Source organism: Galeopterus variegatus, unplaced genomic scaffold (genome assembly GCF_000696425.1).
Source record: "Galeopterus variegatus unplaced genomic scaffold, G_variegatus-3.0.2 Scaffold73, whole genome shotgun sequence".
Lineage (NCBI taxonomy): Eukaryota > Metazoa > Chordata > Mammalia > Dermoptera > Cynocephalidae > Galeopterus > Galeopterus variegatus.
The window spans coordinates 1,092,214-1,111,332 of NW_007726184.1; the positions used below are offsets into that span (position 1 = coordinate 1,092,214).

A 19,119-nucleotide genomic window follows, 5' to 3' on the forward strand; every position below is an offset into this window, starting at 1 on the left:
GGTCTCTTGAGATTTCATATGAATAGGATGGGTTTTTCTATTTCTTCAAAAAAGGCCATTGGGATTTTAATAGAGATTGCATTATATCTTCAAATTGCTTTGGGTAGTATTAACATCTTAATAATATTGTCTTCTAATCCACGAATGTGGGATCCTTTACTATTTTTTACGTCTTTAATTTCTTTCAGCAATGGTCTATAGTTTTTTTATTGTACAAGGCTTTCACCTCCTTGGTTAAGTTAATACCTAAGTATTTTATTCTTTTCAATGTTACTGTAAATGGAATTGTTTTAATAATTTCCTTTTCCGATTGTTCATTGTTAGTGTACAAAAATGTACCTGATTTGTGTTGACTGTATCCTGCTCCTTTGCTGAATTCATTTATTAGTTCAAACGTTTTTGTGTGTGGAATCTTCAGAGTTTTCTACACATAAGATAGTATCCATACTATCAACCATGAACAGAGATAATTTTACTTCACACTTTCCAACTTGGATGCCTTTTTTTGTTCTTGCCTAATTGCTCTGGCTAGAACTTCCAGTACTATGTTGAATAGAAGTGGTAGAAGTGGGCATCCTTGCCTTGTTCATGATCTTAGAGGAAAGGCTTAGTCTTTTACCATTGAGTATGATGCTCACTGTGGGCTTTTCATATAATCTGTTTATTATGTTGATTTCATATATGGCATTTGTTATGTTTATTATGTTGAAGCAGTTCCCTTCTATTCCTAGGTTGTTGAATGTCTATCATGAGATAGTATCGAATGTTGTCACATACTTTTTCTGCATCAATTAAGATGAGCATGTGTTTTTTCCCCTTCATTCTGTTAATGTGATATATTTCATTGATCAATTTTCATATGTTAAACCATCCTTGCATTCCAGGAATAAATCCCACTTGCTTATGATGAATCATCCCTTTAATGTGTTGCTGAATTTGATCTGTTAGTATTTTGTTGAGAATTTTTGCATCAATGTTCACAAGAGATATTGGATTGCAGTTTTTTTCTTTTTGTAATGTCTTTGTCTGGCTTTGTCAGGGCAATGCTGGCATCATAAAATAAGTTAGAAAGTATTTGATCCTCTCCAGTTTTTTTTTTGAAAAGTTTGAGAATTGTCAATTCTTAACTGTTTGGTAGAATTCACCAGTGATGATGTCATTTCAGTGTCTTTTTTTTGTTGAGAGATTTTTTATTACCAATTCAATCTTCTTAGTAGTTACAGGTCGATTCACATTTTTTATTTCTTTGCAATTTACTCTCAGGAGGTTTTGGGTTTCTAAGAATTTCTTCATTTCATCTAGGTTATCCAATTCGTTGGCATATAATTGATTATAGTACTCTTTTATAATCCTTTTTATTTCTGTAGAGTCAGTAGTAATGGTCCCACTTTCATTTCTAATTTTAGAAATTTGAGTGTTCTCTCTTTTTTCCTTAGTTCATCTGGCTTAAGGTTTGTCAGTTTTGTTGATATTCTCAAAGAAACAACTTTGGGTTTCACTGATTTTTCTCTATTTTTCTATTGTTTATTGCATTATTGCTGTTCTAATCTTTATTATTTCCCTCCTTTTTCTAGCTTAGGTTTTCTTTTGTTCTTCTTTTTATAATTCCTTAAGTTGTAAAATTAGGTTGTTGATTTACGTTTGTTGAGAGTTTATAGTCATAAAAGAGTTTATGTATAAATTTTCCCCTTAGCATTGCTTTCAGTATGTTCCATGATTTTGGTATGCTGTGTTTTGTTTTCATTTGTTTCTATGTATTTTCTAATTTCCATTGTTATTTTTTAAATTCATTGGCTGTTTAAGTTTGTGTTGTTTAATTTCCACAAATTTGTGAATTTTCCAACTTTCCTTTTATTATTGATTCTAACTTCATCCTGTTGTGGTTAGAGAAGATACTTTGTATCACATAAATCTTTTTAAATCTATTGAGACTTAATTTGTGGACCAACAGATAGTCTGTCCTGGAAAATGTCCCACGTGCACTTGAGAAAAATGTGTACAGTGTTGGTATTGGGTAGAGAGTCCTGTATATGTCTGTTAGATGTAGTTGGATTATTTGTTGTTTAGGTTCTCTATTTACTTATCTTTTTTTCTGGTTATTCTATCCATCATTGATATTGGGGTATTCAAATCTCCAACTATTATTGTAGACCTATTTATCCCTGCAATTCTTTCAGGTTTTACTTCATATATTCTGATGGTTGGTTGTTAGATGTGTTAAATCTTCACACCATATTGAGCCTTTTATTAACATATAATGTCTTTATCTCTTGTAAGCTTTTCTTAAATTTAAAGTCTATTTTTCTGTTATTAGTATAGCCACTCCTGCTCTCTTTTGGTTACTATTTGCATAGAATATTTTTTCATTTCAGCCTAGTTGCATCTTTGGATCTGAAGTAAGTCTCTTGTAGACAGTATATAGTTGGCTTATATATTTTAAATGCATTCTTCCAATTTCTTTCTATTGACTGGAGAAATTAATCCATTTAAATTTAAAGTAATTACTGATAAGGAGTGACTTACTTCCGTCACTTTGCTATTTGTTTTTTATATGTCATATATATTTTTGTCCCTTATTTCTTGCATTACTGTCTTTTGTGTTTAGATGATTTTTTCGTAGTGAAACATTTAAATTCCTTTTGTATTTCCTATTTTGTATATTCTATAGCTGTTTTTCTCTATGGTTATCATGAGGATTATATTTAACATACTAATGTTATAACACTCTAATTTGAATTTATACCAATTTAACTTCAATAACATACAAAAACTCTACTTCTTTATATCTCTGTCCCCTTTTGGTTATTGATGTGACAAAATCACATCTTTATACACTGTGTGCCCCCAAACATAAACTAATAGTTTTAAAAAATTCACCAGTGTCTTAAATTATGTAGAAAACAAAAGAAACCAACATTACAATAACACTAGCTTTTAGACTAATAATTTCTTTAAAAAGTATTAGTCTCTTAAATCATGTGGAAAACAAAAAGTAGAGTTACAAACCATTGTTATGATAATGCTAGTTTTAATAATCGCCCATGTGTTTATCTTTACTGAGATCTTTATTTTTTCAGTAGCTTCAAGCTACTGTCTAGTGTCTTTTCATTTCACCCTGTAGGACTCCCTTGAATATTTTTGCAGGGCAGGTCAAGTGGTAATGAACTCCCTCAGCTTTTATCTGGAAATATCTTAATTTCTCCCTCACTTTTGGAGGACAATTTTGCTGGATATAGGATTCTTGGTGGACAGTTTTTTTTTTTTTTTTTCTTTCAGCACTTTGAAAATGTCAATTCACTGACTTCTGGCCTCCAAAATTTCTGATGAGGAATCTTATTGAGGATCCCTTGTATGTGATGAGTCCCTTCTCTCTTGCTGCTTTAAAAGATTCTCTCTTTGTCTTTGCCTTTTGAAAGTTTGATTACAATCTGTCTCAGCGTGGGTCTCTTTGAGTTCATCTTACTTGGAGTTCATTGAGCTTCTTGGATGCTTATATTCATGTATTTTATCAAGTTTGGGAGTTTTTAGCCATTATTATTTCAGATATTCTCTCTGCCCCTTTCTCTCTCTCTTCTCCTTTTTAGACTCCCACAATGCATACGATAGTTCCCATAGGTCCCCTAGGCACTGTTTACTTTTTGTCAACTTCTTTCTGTTTCTCAGATTCCATAATTTCCATTGTGATGTCTTCAAATTCACTGATTCTTTCTTCTGCCTGCTTAAATTTGCCTTTGAATCCCTTTGAGTAAAATTTTCATTTTCATTACTGTACTTTTCAGTGCCAGATTTTTTGGTTTCTTTTTGTAACAGCCTGAACAGAAGTGACTCCATTTCTTTTTTCCTTTTTGTCTTTTTTTGTGACCAGTAACGACACTTCAGTGTTGCACCCGTACCGCGACCAGCAAGGGGATCGCAACCCTCAGTGTCGTGCCCGCACCGCGCTCAACCAGCGAGCAGACCGGTCTCTATATGGGATCCGAACCCTCGGCGGGAGTGCCTCTGCGCTCCCAAGCGCCGCACTTTACAGAGTGCGCCACCGGGCCGGCCCAGAAGTGACTCCATTTTGTTAAATCTTTGAATTTAAAAACTTGTTCTCTCCTTTAACCCAAACCACATAGCCTGCAGCTAATCACCAGAATACAATGACTCTTGCTCTCGCATTGTACACAAATAATTAGAGAAAAGTTATTAGCCCAGATGGCCATTCTTTACTAACTTACCAACCTGAGCTTATCTGAGGCTAACAGGAATTGAACCCACAGAGAATGAACTATGATATTGGTCAATTCCCACCCAGGAAGTCCCTTGACAATTATCTGAAACACTGAAGCACATCTGCACATCCCTGCTTGGTCACCATGAATCAACTTCCCACCCCAGACCCCTATAAAACCCTTTGGAAAACCTAGAAGAGGAGGAGATTGTCTTTGAGACATAGTCCACCATCTCCCCAGGCTGCTGGCTTCCTAATTAAAGGCTACTTTTCCTTACACCAGCACCTGTCTCTCAGTTATCGTCTGGCCATTGAGCAGCAAGCAAGTGAACTTCTGGGGTCTTGGTAATGTTTTTAGGTGTTTTATCTTTTTATTGATGTTTCCATTTCGTTCATACATCATTTTCTTGACTTTCTCCACATCTTCCAGTGGTTTTTTTGAGCATCTTTAAGATACCTGTTGTAAAGTCCTTGTCTAGTAGATCTGCCATCAGATACTTTTTAGGAACAGTTTCTCTTGATTTATTGTTTTCCTTTGCATGGGCCATACTTCCTTGTTTTTCTGTATGCTTTGTGGTTTTTTGTTTAAAACTGGACATTTGAATCTAAACATGTGGTAACTCTGGAAATCAGATTTTCCCCTTTTAGGGTTTGCTTAAAAAAAAGAAATTGTTGTAGCCTGTCTCTGTGCCAACAATCAGCATGAGGTGGAAACTTAAGGTTTTCTTGGGTCATTTCTGAGCCTGTGTCTTTCCCTAGGCATGTGTAGTTACTTTCTAATTTTCCCTGTATAGACAGTTGTTTTGAACGTCTTAGAATTTAATGTCTTGCTCCCAAAATGGGAAAAAGAGAAGAGAAAAGGGGGAGGAAAGGGTACTGGCTCTTTAACCTGGAAGTCAAGCCGGCTAGCGGGGGAGGGGGAACAGCGGTGCTGCCACCTCTGTGTTTGCACCTGCCTGGTCAGAAGCAGCAGTCAGCATTCCAAGCACAGATGCCCGAAAGCTGGAGGACAGGGTGCTTTTTGCCCACCCTGATCTCCACGAGCTGCATGTGAGCTGCTCCTGGAACAAGTGCTCAGTTGCCTGCCATGAGGTGAGGGTGGGGGATGGGTGGCTGCTGCTGTGCTAAGAGCAGAAATTGACCGAAATTAACCTCTATTTACTGTCCAAGCTCTCCCTGGGAGGTGTAAGCTCAGTAGACTCCAGAGTTCCAAAGTAGTTGCATGAGACAGATTGTTGTCTAAGTGGGGAGAGAGAGTCTTGGTGGTGCCTACTCTGCCATCTGCCTGGAATCCTCTGGGACAAATTATTCTTACACAGGGAATTATTCTGGAAGCTTTGTCTGAGTCAGTTTATTGTAACAAAGAACAAACCCTTGCATTTTTAAAGACTTCAAAGTACTCACATCATCTTACTTCCCTCCTTCATTCCCTCCTGTATTCCCTTCCCCCTCCCGTCTTTCCTTCCTTCATTCAAAACCAGTCTGTGGGTTATCCATTTAATTCCTCCTATTCTGTCAACCATTTTCCAACCATTTTTCTCTTGGCATTTTCACTGGAAGGAAGAAGTAGACATGAGGTTAATTGCTGAGAGGAGCTGGGTGTCATCAGTGGACCCACCCCTCCCGGCTCCTCCCCAGCCTTCCTCCCTTTGGGGGACCTGAGACTATGGAGAGAGCTGAGAGCTGAGCATATTTCTGTGACCCCAGGAAACCGGAGAAAGGAAGGGATACGGAAGAGGGAAGATACGATTAAACCAATGTAGACATTGTTAAGAAATTTATTTGCAATTCTTGTTTTTTGTGGTTTTTTTTGTTTTTTAAATAACATCATTCCTTAGATAAAAATGCAATCTTACAGGAATATACAATAGCGTCTCACACAGAGATGACCCTGAAGCTTTTCTTGAAAGGTTGCCCCTTCTAGATTCCCTGGCCGTTCTCGAGGGTGAGAAGGCGCAGCAGGCGAGGCCTTTGACAACAGGATTATTTTACGATTACAAACTGTACAACAATATTTACAACAGTAAGACTGTGAAGTCGTGGAGCCTGGAGGGGGGTGGTGGGGTGTGCAGGTGTGGGGGACGGTGGCAGTGGAGGCGCTGTCCCTCTGACCGCGCCTCTCTGAGAACAGGCATGATACAGATTGGCGTGGGCACGAAGGTGGTCTGAGCAGAGGACACAAGGGGAGGCGGCACGGAGTGGCTTTATCTGGAGCCTTTTACATAAGGGGAGGTTTTGCTTGGTAGCTCTGGTGTATGAAAATAAAACAGCAATATTACGAGAGTGCTTTCCTGATGGGGGCTCTGCCACCCTATTTCTTAACGAACTTGGGCGTTTTGCACAGGTGGTTCTCAACTGCCACCATCACAGACTTGCCCACCCTGCCTATTCCCTTGTCATCATGGCCTATTTCAGAGCAAGGCCGCGCTCCTGCAAGGCTCTGGGCAGGTGGGATGCAGCTGTGGGGTAGCGTGCGGCCTGGGTGGGAAGCCAGGGGATGAGCCTGGGCTTGGGGCTCGAGCTGCAGCTGGACGCATGGGTGTGCGCTGCCTGCAGTGTTTGGATCGCTGGAGCCGCCTCTGAAGCAGCCCCCTGCACGGCACTGTTTACAAATCATCCGCCCTGGGTTCTCAAGGGTTTTTCTTTTTTTTAGCCTTTTAAACTTTGGTGTAGTTTTTCCATGGTGGGAAGTCTTGGGGTGGGGGCTTGGAACAGAGCCCAGTGACCCGTCCTCTTCTGTTCCTCTTATGACTCTACAGGAAAGAGCCTTCTCTTCTCTCTTCTCCAGGCTAAAAGCTCAGGAGAGACTTCATTGAGGGGGTCTGAGACCTTAGCCCTTGGGGTCCCCTGGCGAGTAAGTCACTGCTACAGCTGGTGCCTGACCCCCTTTGTGCTTGTCCCCTGCTCATATACCCGAGAGCTCTGAGGACACCAGCACAGGCACTCTCCAGGCCCAAACAGTGGTTAAGACCCATGCCGCCCATTTCTACGTTTCCTCACACAGAAATGACCCCCTCGCGATGCCCACAACCTCTTCCGCCCAGAGCATTCTCTCCGCTAATGACCTTGGTGTGAGGTGCACAGTGAGTTTTAGATGGCAAACGTGCAGTAAATGCCTGATTTCAGGTTAAGTGGCACGTTACTCTTTCTGGGAGCCTTACACAAGTCGAACGATTTAGATCCTGAAAGCTGGGGTGTACACATGCCTCACAAAAGGAGGTGCACCTGGTAAGCAGCCGGTATCTGATCTGAAGGGAAAGGATTTGGCTCTGGAGAAGTAACGTTTCAAACTTTTGTTTAATAATCTAGTCTTTGTCTTGTCTTCCTTATTGTTAGTAGAGCCTAAAGGGAATTTTCATGGAAAATCCCAACTCTGACTCCGCTCTCAGTGTTGAACTGATTCATTTTGCTTAATATATTCAGCTGCAATTTCGTATGCCCTTTTCAGAGACTGACTAAAAGGCTTTTCTAATATACTAGAAAGACCAAGGGTCATTACCACTTCATGTGCTGTGGATCAAGCCTCTTAAAATCATCTGAGGAAAAAGCACTGATGTTAGCTGTAGTGTAGACAAAATAAAAGTTATTTCATAGTAACGATAGGCCCCAATGGCACTGTCTCCACTGAGGAAGCCACTCCGGCCCTCTCTCCACCACTGTCTACACGGTGCTTGCTCTTCCGGGAGGAGGAAAGGTCACGTGTCCAGAGCTCAACCCCAGCGCTTGTGCCTTAGAGTGTGTGTGTCCAACGGGCTCCCCAGCGACCTGGAAATCTGGCAGAAACTCCTTCGCCTGTTATAAGGGTATCTGGTTTCGAAGCAATGAAACATTGCTCTGAAACAAAAATAAATAAATAAAGAAAAACCAGAAGTGGCGTTACAAAGAAACTGTAAGAATCTGCACATGGGGCTCCTTTCGATGTTGTCCCTCTCTAGGCTGGGGGAGGGGACCGGAAGAGAGAGAGCTGCTTAGGGAGGGGAAAGGTGTCCCATCCCTGACAAGTGTAGGATGCTTCCTCCAGTCACATCTTTCCCTTTTATCTGCTCAAAACGTAGCTGCTGCAGAGCCTGGAGTGTGGCGCCTGACAGCTGCGCTGACTTGGACTGGGGTGTCCCTCCTGCCTTCTGACTGGACGTATGAGGGAGGGGCATCAGCAGAGAGGGAGGACAGGGTGACAGACCCCTCACATCCGGCCAGAGAGGTTGATTTGGCTGGGGAAACAACGCCAGCTTGGAGTTTTATTTTGCCCATCTTCCAAAGCAGGTCCTTGAGCATCCGCCTCTCCACCTCGCCAGTCACTGTGGGTGGCTGAACACACTTCTTTCCATAAAATGGGGACAGACACAAAGGACACTAAAATATGCCCTTCTCTTGACCCCATTTCATCTCCAGTTCTCTCTGTGCTGACATTTTCCCCACAGCCAGGTCTTCTTTAAAAAGCAGAATGGGCTCAGACCCCACCAGCAAGCTTCTGATCCCCATGGGGATTAAAGAGGGCTTCTGGAAGCCTTGCTAACTTGTCTCTGATGCCTAGACGATGATATTTCGATTATTCCGGGTCTCTAGCATGGAGATGTCATCCCTTCCTTGGCAACCACTACCGCTTGCTTAGGTTAGACACCCTGGCTGCCGAGGTTCTGCTCTATGCCTAACCTAATTCGTGTTCAGTTTTGTGGTCTGCAGGAGGGAGAGGTGCACCAAATGGCCTCCGCAAAACCACCACCATCCTTGTGATGACTTCCAAACTCCCCATTTCGTGTGTTCCTATTTCTCAGAAGGATGCTGATGTGGTTTAGAGAGCATACTTCTGTGGCCGCCCTGCTCCTTGTGTCTGGTCAGAAGGGGCTAGAACCAACGGTTCCTGCATCAAAGCGGGGAGAAATTCATGAATCAAGCCAGAAGCCAGGGAGAAGTCTCCTTTTACCTCCAGACCAAAAAACCTAGGAACAGGCAGAAAGGAGACAGTTGCAGAACTTTCTGCTTACTGTGGCCATGCACATGAATAATTATTAAAGGACTAACGTGGGGATAAAAGAGGCAGGGCCAGTCAGAGGAAGATCAAAATGAAGTCTACCAAGCAGCACTTCCTAGTCCTTTCAGTCCTTCAGCCACTGGCTGCTCATCTCGTGCCCCTCAGCGTTGTCAGGAGGGCTGCAGATGTGACAATTATGTCTCGCAAGGTCATGGGGAAAATCTCATCTTAGGTGGGGAGTAAACCTCACTCAGTACACTGGGTGTGGTTCATTGACTTCATTACTCACGGTCCCCCATGCCACGGTGACAGCATCCTGTGTCAAATTGTACACTAGTCGATCGTGAGGTCAGGTTAAGAAAGACCCACTGCCCTAGACAGGGAACTCCCACCTGCACTGCCTCCCTTCACAGCAGCACAGGGCAAGGTGCCCTTGTCACTGCGGACACCATGCTTGTAGGGCACAGGGAGGAAGGCTGCTCGGGTCTTCTCGCCCATGCTGACTGTGGGTGTGAGTGGCGAAAGCTAGGGTCACTTGGCAGGACACTGGGAGTAGCTGGCACGAGCCCTGCCACAGCCTGTGCCACTGGCCAATGAAGCTTGGTGATGCAGATGAAAGTTCAAAAGGAATGGCAGCGTGGAAAGGTTGAGAGTGTGTGTGCACGCGTGTGTGCGTGCGTGTGCATGTGTGTGCGTGTGCATGTGTGTGCTTGCATGTGTGTAGGCTCAACCCGAACTCCAGATTTCTATCTAGGGCCAAATGTACAGCAGCACACCCCTCCTCTTCTTCATGAGCTGGTCCATGAGAGGAGAACCTACTTGCACTGAGGAACGGCCTGTGCCCTCTTTTAATTTCCAGCCTGCTCACGTGCATGCTGAGGAGGGCTACGGTAGTCCTGGGTCTGGAGGAGAGTCTATGGGTCAATTCTGGGTGAATGGTCGGGTCCTCTTTCCTCCAAACCAGCCCCTTTTCAGACATCATTGTAGGAATACATTTGAAGGACACAGCACCGATAGGGTGATGCTCTGGGTGGATGAAAACGGGCATAAGCGATGTTTTCACCACCGCGGTGAGTGCCTGATGCTCCCCCTGTCCTGGTGCCCCATGGCTGCCACACGCAGCGGGACAGGTCTGGAGCGAGGACAGGGTGGAGAGACGGGTGCCACTGAGAACTGACCTTGACGTGCACCAAGCTTTCACCCAGTTGTCAGAAGCCAGGATGCCCCTCCCCGCACCCAGCCCAGCTTAATTTTATCCTCTCAGTAAGTGCACATGCCACTGAGGACACCAGAGAGGGGAGCTTGTGCTGCGGGAGCAAGTGGAAAAGTCAGCCACCTCCTCCATGGGGCGCCGGTGCCAGCCTGGCGACTACAACCTCCTGGGGAAGGGCTGCTCCCAGAGGAGAACCAGATCAGAGAACCGGAGCACAGCGGAGAGAGTGGAGACAGAATAAAATACGTCCTGGTCTCTCAAAGCAAGATGTGGCACGAAAACATCCATCGCATGATTTTGGAAAAATTGAGGGAAATGGAAACGAACACAAGATATGCAAAACGGTAATGTCCAGACCTGTTTGTGGACAGCAGAACATTGACTTACACTGATGGCACCTTCGCTCATTGTACAAACTAAAAGAAAAATTGTTCCCTTTCCCCCGACCACAGATAGAAAAGCACTTAACAGTTCAAAGGTAAAGCTTGTCACACTCCAAATACGAAATGATTTACTTTACATGCAGCAAAATATACAAGAAGTGAATTCAAAAACAAACTTAATTCAATTCATTATATTCGCTTGGCACAACTGCAATTCAGTTTTAAAAAAATATTTGAAAAATACTGAAACTGACCTGAATTCAAGTATAACGGTTTCTTCAACAGAAACATCATCAATGCAATAAAACATTACACGGAATATATCGAAGCAAAATGCCTTCTTGAATTTTTCCCTTAAATTTGTGTATTTTAAAATACAGTTTAAATGCCAACACAACTCACAATTGTATTTTCAAAATGAATATTATTGCATTGTTTTTGCATATCTTGTGGGACAGAAAATGCAGTTACTGATCCCCATTTCAGAAGCAGAGACAGTGGTTTGTTTTTGCTTTCAAATGGCCCCAGATTCAGATCTCCCCACAGTTAAACCAGGAAGTGGGGACTGCGTACTCAGTCGCATGCACGGGGTGCATACACACCTGGACGGCATACGACACCGACAACCCACGACACACACGCGTAACACACGCGCACTCACAAGGACGCTCACACAAGCTTCCTCTCTCCCGCACCCACAGTACACCCAGCATAAGGAGCCCAACTCAATCACCCATATGTGCAAGACCACGTCAAGTGCATTGCCAATTACCTTTAAATATGAAACCAAACCAAACCAGAAAAAAAAAAATGTTACTACCTAAGAAAATCATAACAAATTATTGGGCATACACAATGGTTGGTAAAACTCTCCAACAGCGGCTTCTATTGAACCCTCCGTGGAAAAAGGAAACCACAACCGTTTAAATCATACAATAAAACCAAATCCGATTTACATTTGCAAAAGTGAAAACAGTAAAGTGGGTGGCTACAAAACTCTGTAAACACGCTCTTCCTCCCCTCCCCCTGGGAAAAAAAAAAAAAAAAAGAAAGAAAAAACCAAAAATCAAGAAAACAAAAACTGCAACATGCTACCAAGAAGAATGTCAAACCACAGAAACAGAGCGCTCGAGAGAAGCTCAGCACCACCTCGTGTCGTGGAGAGCGGGCGGTGCCAGCCCGTCCTCGCGCTGCCTGCGCCCGGCTGCGGGCCTGGGGCTGGGCGTGGCTTGTGCAGGTAAAGTGATCCCGTCGCAGGTGGGCGCAGGTGGCCGGGCTGCGAGCCGCGGGAAGTCGTGCCTGCTCCCTTCTCCAACGCGCAGGGCCCTGGCTCTACGGAGACAGTGAGGCTCATACAGAATATGTGCAAATGACTTTTTACAAGCAAAGTTGAAAGACACCCGTTTGCTGCAGGGTCCTTTTGGTGAGGGCGACTGCAGGAAGCCCAGGCTGTCCCCGCCCCCGCCCGCGCGCGCCGGGCGCCCTGCCCTCCCGGGGCGCTCCCGCACCCGGCTCCGCGTCTGTCCCCACAGAAATGAATGAAGACGCTGTTCCGGTTAACTCCAGGTCACGAGAACAGTGAGGCACTTCTGAAACGAACCCATTAGGAACATTGAAACAAATAAAAAACCCCGCGGCTCCCAGGCCGGCCACTACAGGCTGCTGACGAAGGCCCTGCTGTCCTGGGGCTCCTCCTCAGCCCCCGCTCGGTCCTGCCCCGGGTCCCTGCAGTTAGCGAAAGGGACGAGCGAGCCGTTGGGGCTCGGGCCCGCGCCCGCGCTGAGGATGTCGTCGGCGGCGTTCTCCATCTCCTCTATCGTCATGTCGCAGGCGTCGGCCAGCTCGTGGGTGGTGACCTCGATAAACCTGGGATCTTGAGCAAACTGCCCCAGTCCTTCTGAAATCAAGACCTGGAGGGGAGGGGTGGAGGGCGTGAGAAAAGGGTGTCCTGGAGCCACGCGACCCCGAGGCCGGGCAAGGGCTTCTGGAAGCGCGCGTCGTGCGCTGGGGCGCTCGCGGAAACGCAGCGGGACGCGCCGGCCGCAGCGGGGAGCTCGGGCCAGGGGCTTTGAAAACTGCCATCCGGCATGTAAAGCCGCTGCTCGCAGAAGGGCCGCAGGGACAGGTCCCAGCCGGGCCTTCCTTTCCGCCTCCCCGGCACCCACGGATGCCTCTCTCCCAGAGAGCTTCACTGGCCCCTGGTGCAGCTGCTACGCTGCGCCGCCCTGCCTCTGGGGGCGAGGCTGCTGCTGCCTCTGCTCTGCTCGCACCCCACAGCTTCTCCACCCTTCCTCCCGCTGTGTGTTAGGGGCGGGCTCCGGGGAAAGTCAGCTCCTGGGGGCTGAGGGAGGACGCAGCAGTGTAGGCGGGACCCCTCTGCTGCCAGGCATCTGCTGGTCCCACCCCGCCTTCCCACGCCTGTCACTCTTCATCTCCTCACCTGCTTAATTTTTCTCCAGTGCTCCCACCCCTTTCTGACACATTATATACATGTTTATTTATCGTCTGTCTCTGCTCACCACAATGTGAGCTCAGGAGAGCTGGGACTGTGTCCCAGTTGTACCCCTGCACCTGGAACAGTGCCTGCACATGGTGGGTGCTTGGTAGAGCTTTACCAAATGAATAAAGGATACCCAAGGCCAAACACAGTGTCAGAGTTTTGGAGCTAGGAGGATCTCAGAGGTCATCTGGATTAGCCCCCACCCCCTGCACAACAGCCTGATGGTCAGATGGGCACTGGCTCTGCCTACATATGTCCAGTGTTGGGGGCTCACTGCTTTATTGGAGAGCCCCCCTCACTTTGGGAGGGCTCTGTTGGAGAGGTCTTCCTCCTGTGAGCTGACATCTGGCTGCCTGTCAGGTGGCACTAGTCCTGACCTCCTGCCCAGGACTGTGACCCTTGCCCTGTGCCACCCGTTATAGTATGAGATGAGTATCACAGTCTCTTATGTCATCTTCTCTCCGGGTTTACTTCCCTAATTGCCTCCACCAGTTCTCCTGCGAGATGGTTTCTAGGGACCTTGCCATCCTGCTCGTCCTCCTTTGGGTTTGTTCCAGCTTGTCAAAGGTCCCCTAAAGTGTGGTGCCAGGACTGCAGTGGGTGCTTTGACTGGCAGAGTCGAGTGGAACCAAAAACTCTCTAGATGTAGACTAGTGGCTCTCAACCTTGACTGTGCATTAGAACTGTTGAAGAGCTTTAAAAATGTCAGTTTACATTGGCCTAGGTTTCCAAGGATCCCCAGGTGATTCTCCTGAGCAGGCAGGATGAGAACCACAGACCTCAACCCTCTGCATGTGGAAGTGTGGCCTGAGCTCGTGCCTACATCTCGAGTAGCCACAGCCCCTGTTGGCTTGCAGGGTGGAGCCCAGGCCTCTGTGGGGGTTCACTGGCCCATGGCAGGGACACATTGCTCAGGAGTCTCTTTCTCCCTGTGCATCAGGCCCAGCCTCAATAGCAGCTGAGAGCACCTTGTGTGGCCATAGTTTCCTGTGTGCCATGCCCCCTCCTGCAGGCCCTGAGAGGGAAGGTCTTTCTGGCTCAGACCCGACACACGATCTGTTTAGGAAAGAACCAGGTACTCCCTGCTCAATCTTCCACTCCAACCCCCTTGCTGCCCTGGACCTTTCCCTCCCATCTGCTGTGCAGTTCTGAGTCACGTACCGCTTCAACCAGACTGCTGGCGCTGCCGTGGAACTGTCTCCCTGGGGCCCCGGCCTGGCTGGGCACAGTGAGGGAGACAGGCCGGCCTCTCCGGACTGCGCTGCCCCCCCCGCAAGGGACGGGCTCCTCAGACCACGAGCTGCAGTGGATCGACGGGAAGCTGCTATTGAGTTTCTCGTTGGACTCGGCCCCCTCCAGCCGCAGGGTGGGGATGGGCTGCAGGGGCCAGCCTCGGCCGCCGGGCGTGGCAGGGGGGGGGGCACACGGCCTGGGGAACGTGGTGGGGGAATGGCTTCTCTGGAGGAGGGGGCTCAGGCCCGCCACTGCCAGTGCCTGTGGACACACAAGGAGCACGGGTTACTGGGGAGGTCAGGCCCGAGAGAGGCAGGCCTCTGCCTCCTGCGCAGTGGTGGCTTTGCAGCTGTTGTTTTCTGGCTAGTTCCACCTGCCTGGGATGCCCCCGTCACCATGCTCACCTGTCTGAATCCTTTCTCATCAGCGCCTGGTGTGAGTCTCAACAATCTCAAAATGTATTTTATGATCGTCTCAGTCTGAAGTGGTCTTTTTCTCCTCTAGCTTCACAAAGCTGTGACTGAGTGTAATCAAGACGATCTGCTTTTTAGCACTGGCCCTATCACCTATTACCTGTAGACTCTCACTCTCGGTTTTCTCGTGAGCAGAACAGGGAGGAGGATGATGCCTGCCTCACCTGTAAAGCCAGGACACTCACGCCCTCTCTGTCTGTCTGCCGTGCGGGTTGGTGTTAGGTTTAAGTGAAGTAAGGTCTGTGAAGTAGTGAACAACATAAACAGAACAGCTGGACAAAACCAGCATTTGTTGCTTCAATTTTTACAATTAATTGAGCCATTAATAATGCCCTGCCAATCTCTAGCTCAGGATGTCTTTGTACCATTGTTTAAATCTTACACTGCATTGTAATTAAACAATTTACATGCTTGTCCTCTGTCCCCAAATGTTCCTGAGCATCCTGGGGGCAGGGACCATGACCTGCATCGCAGCTGCCATCATGACTGGCTCTGGGCAGTGCGAGGTGCTCTCATGTGGGGTGTCATGTGAGAGCATGGCCCTGTGAGAGGGAAAGCCCAGCTCTGAGGGGCACAGAGAATGGGAACGTCATGGCGTAGGTCAGAGGGCAGAAAGGCATAAAAAGCAGTAAAAAAATAAAAAAGAGGTTCCGTCCTAGCAGCATGATAAGAACAGATGGGTGAAACCAACTCCTAGAAATCTTATAAAATAGCACACAGTGTCCCCATGTGCTGCTATCCTCCCCTCCCTGGCTAGTGCTTTCCCCAGCCTGGAGACCTGGGAGAAGTGTAAGGTAATGCCCAATATTTTGGAAAGCCCAGGAGAAATCATACATATTTGGGCCATGCCACACAGGCTATATGCAAAATAGCGTGTTTCCTTGAGTTAAAGTAGTATCAGCTTAGCTGAGCCATACTGCCATCTCTGCTGATTGTAAGCTTTGGTTGGCAATTGAATGCCTGTGGCTACAAAAACATCACTCAGGGCCGGCCCGGGTGGCGCACTGGATAGTGTGCCGCTTGGGAAGCGCGGCGGCGCTCCCGTCCGAGGGTTCGGATCCCACATACAGACCGGCTCCCGCTCACTGGCTGAGCGAGGCACGGGAGCAACGCCGAGGCTTGCGATCCCGTTGCCGGTCCCCGGTCCGGTACGGGGGCAACACTGAGGGTTGCGATCCGTTGCGGTGGGGGGGCGGCGCTGGGGGTTGGGATCTGTTGCCGGACGCGGAAAAAAAAAAAAAAAAAAAAAAAAAAAAAAAAAAAAAAAAAAAGCACAGGCCCATGGTAAGGGAGTATATAGTCAAAAAGGTAAAAAGGTTGGGAAACTCAGGTTTAGACACCAGTTTTCCCGGAGGTAACAGACTGGACTTGGATAACTCTTTGCAATGTCTGTGAGTTGTAGGATACTGAGCATATGTTTGTTGTCTTGGATTTCACTGCCTCAGTTGGAGTCAGCCATGACCAAGAGACTGGAGTCTCCCAGGATCTGTTTTCCTCAGATATCATACCCTACTCTTGACTGTGTTGCTGGCAGGTTCTTTGATCATTTCTATATTTCAGTGGATGGATTTTTGTGCAGCTAAATTTCCAGGTGTCTTCAAACTCTAGGGATGACCACCTCTGCCTGAGCACCCTGCAGTGTGAGCCAGTGTCTGGGGAGGGGGCATCTTTGGCACTGCAAGAAGAAAGTGCAGGAGAATCCTGTGCTGCTGCTGCTGTTTCAGGATCACACGAGGAGTTCCTGCTCACCAATACTCCCTTGGCCTCCACCCTGTGACATTGCGGACTTTGCTAAGGCTGTCACCTGCAAAGAAGGAGTGGTAGCTCTGCTTGGAGGCTGTCAGGGCCAGGAGTAAAGTGTACCGGTGGTCTGAGACAGGGAAGGCTGATTGACAGCTTGGGGTCTGTCCACCCTCCTGAGGACTGTCTAGCCAGCTAGGCAGTGGCCAGTGGCCTGTCCAAAAGTATGGGCTACCTGATGATGAACCAGATGCAAAGGCAGGACTGTCTTCTGAGAGATGTCTCCTCCTTGATTCTTCTGTCGCTTCAGACATTCCAGGTGGAAGGAGGCCCTTCGACCTGCAAAGCCAGCCAAAGAACCAGTATCAGGACAGGAAAGGAGGACAGTGGCTGTGATAGCTCATACCCAGGTGGGGTACGAAGGTTAGTGTTAGTGGCCCTGGATACAGTTCCTTAGTGCCCCTCGCCTTGTCTGAGATACACTGTGTAGCATACATCCAAGTCCCATCCCAGCACACTCTGTCTTTGGAATTCTGTTTTGTCTCTTTGGAAATCTGCCCAGACCACTGCATGGAGGTTGTTTGAACCAGACCACATGGTTTCTCTTCAGACCACATGGTTTCTCAAGCATGGCCGAGTACCTGACCAGTGTCATCTTGGGGGTGACCGCAGGCTATATCTGGAGAGCAAGGTATGTATTTACCTAGAGAGGCGGAGCGGAGGAAGCCCCTCTTTGGAGATTGCCGGGTGTCCCTCCTGTCCTCCTCTGGGAGTGTCAGTTGTCGATTTTCATCATCTTGGTAGGAGAGCCTGGAACAGGGAACGTGGGGCTTGTTCCTTGGCCAGAAGTGCCACACCATAGGGACGGCTGCCATCCACAGAAAGCAGTTTGCTTTTCTCCTTAGTGAAGGGACCCCCACTTTGTGCTTGTATACAGGTTTGAGGGAAAGGCAGCAGGAATGTGCCACTGGGAAATCCTTCCCTGCTCTCTGGCATCCTAGGTAAGGTTTTCTAAGCTACCTGTTGGCAGTTTCCAGCTCCCCATCCACAGCCTGTCTATGTGCCTTACACTGCTGATCTGAGGCACTCTTGGGTCAAAGGTGTTAAAAAAATTCTGGGTCCATAAGGTTTTTCCAAGGCTTGGCCCAGGCTCCTGTGTTTACACACTCTAGTGCTATTTACCATGGCCACTCTCAACTTTAGCCCAACTCATGCCCCACCCCCTGATTTCCCCTGCCCTGCCAGTCCCTTCATCTTCAAGAGCACACACATAACAGTTTTCCATGATAAATGCACATTCATTCAGTTAGTGAAGAGCAGGGCTGTGAGGGGCCTTAGGGGATATCTAGTCAATGGCTTCCAAGCCTTCCAAGATGGTGACTCATAATAAGAAATCTATTTTACATATTCCAAGTATGCACAGACATACCCAGTCAAATGAAACTTCATGACCTATATACTTACCCTCATTGTATGCACTGCACTCTGTGAATTTCTATTCTACTTTAGTGTGCTCTATTTTATTTAAAAATGTCAGTTGCAGCCCACTACATTGATTTTACAATCCCTGGTGGGTCAGCTGCAGCCCAACCTCATTTCACAGATGAGGCCACTCTGTCCCTGGTGCTGCCACATACAGCTTGAGGGCAGAGACTGCTGCCTTCGTGGTCTGTGAACCCACCGCTGCGCTGGCATGGTGGTGCCGGGCCTTGGAGATGCACAGCAAGGCTCGCTGCGTGAGAACCTCCCGCACTCACACCTCCAAGCTTGCTCATTCTGGAGCCCTCCCTGCTCTGTCTTCTTCTCTTCCAAGTCACCCCACTCTCACAGACCCAGCTTCTAGTTGACCCAGCGTGAGGTGCCCCTTACTGTCAGCCTGCTCTTCTGCCCTTCCTGGATCGTGAGCCCCCAGTGTTTGTGCCGCTCTGTGGGTAGAAAACCTCCTCTTCTGAGAGCCTCTTGGCTTCCTATCTCGTTTGTAAACTCTCCTGAGGGTGGGGATGGTTCGTTTACCGCCCGGCAGACTACCTGGGTGCACTGAGCCCTCCAACTAGCCAAAATGGACTCAAGCGCATGCTTTTCCTGATCTCTAGGTTTGTGGTCATGGACCGATTTGTGTTCTCTGCACATCCGTGTGGGGAGTGTCATCTCTTAAGGAACTGCAGATGCTTCTTCTGGCTTAGTGTTTACTATGTTTCACTGAGTCAGAAAAGTAGGTGAGTCACCCCACCACCCCGTTTTGCTGATGGGGCAGGAGGGCACAGGGAAGTTTCTGATTTGTCAAGAGGTGCTGGTCTCCGTGTTTTCCACACTTGCTAGATTGTTCTCACTATGCCGGGGGGTGCGGGGGGAGGAGACGCCTCGCTGCTCATCCCACCCAGCCCCCTGGGCA

General features: G+C 47.5%; 1 protein-coding gene across 1 annotated transcript in view; it reads right to left on the reverse strand.

Moving 5' to 3' along the window:
• The window catches only part of CACNA1C (calcium channel, voltage-dependent, L type, alpha 1C subunit), a 128,390-nt gene that overhangs the window by 3,057 nt on the left and 106,214 nt on the right, over window positions 1–19,119 (reverse strand). The window contains exons 31-36 of the mRNA XM_008578333.1: window positions 17,431–17,537; window positions 16,963–17,066; window positions 14,443–14,775; window positions 12,449–12,691; window positions 11,894–12,113; window positions 9,578–9,688 (exon numbers count right to left, since the gene is read on the reverse strand). Of these exons, the coding sequence (XP_008576555.1) occupies window positions 9,578–9,688; window positions 11,894–12,113; window positions 12,449–12,691; window positions 14,443–14,775; window positions 16,963–17,066; window positions 17,431–17,537 (1,118 nt within the window). The remainder of the gene's footprint in view (window positions 1–9,577; window positions 9,689–11,893; window positions 12,114–12,448; window positions 12,692–14,442; window positions 14,776–16,962; window positions 17,067–17,430; window positions 17,538–19,119) is intronic.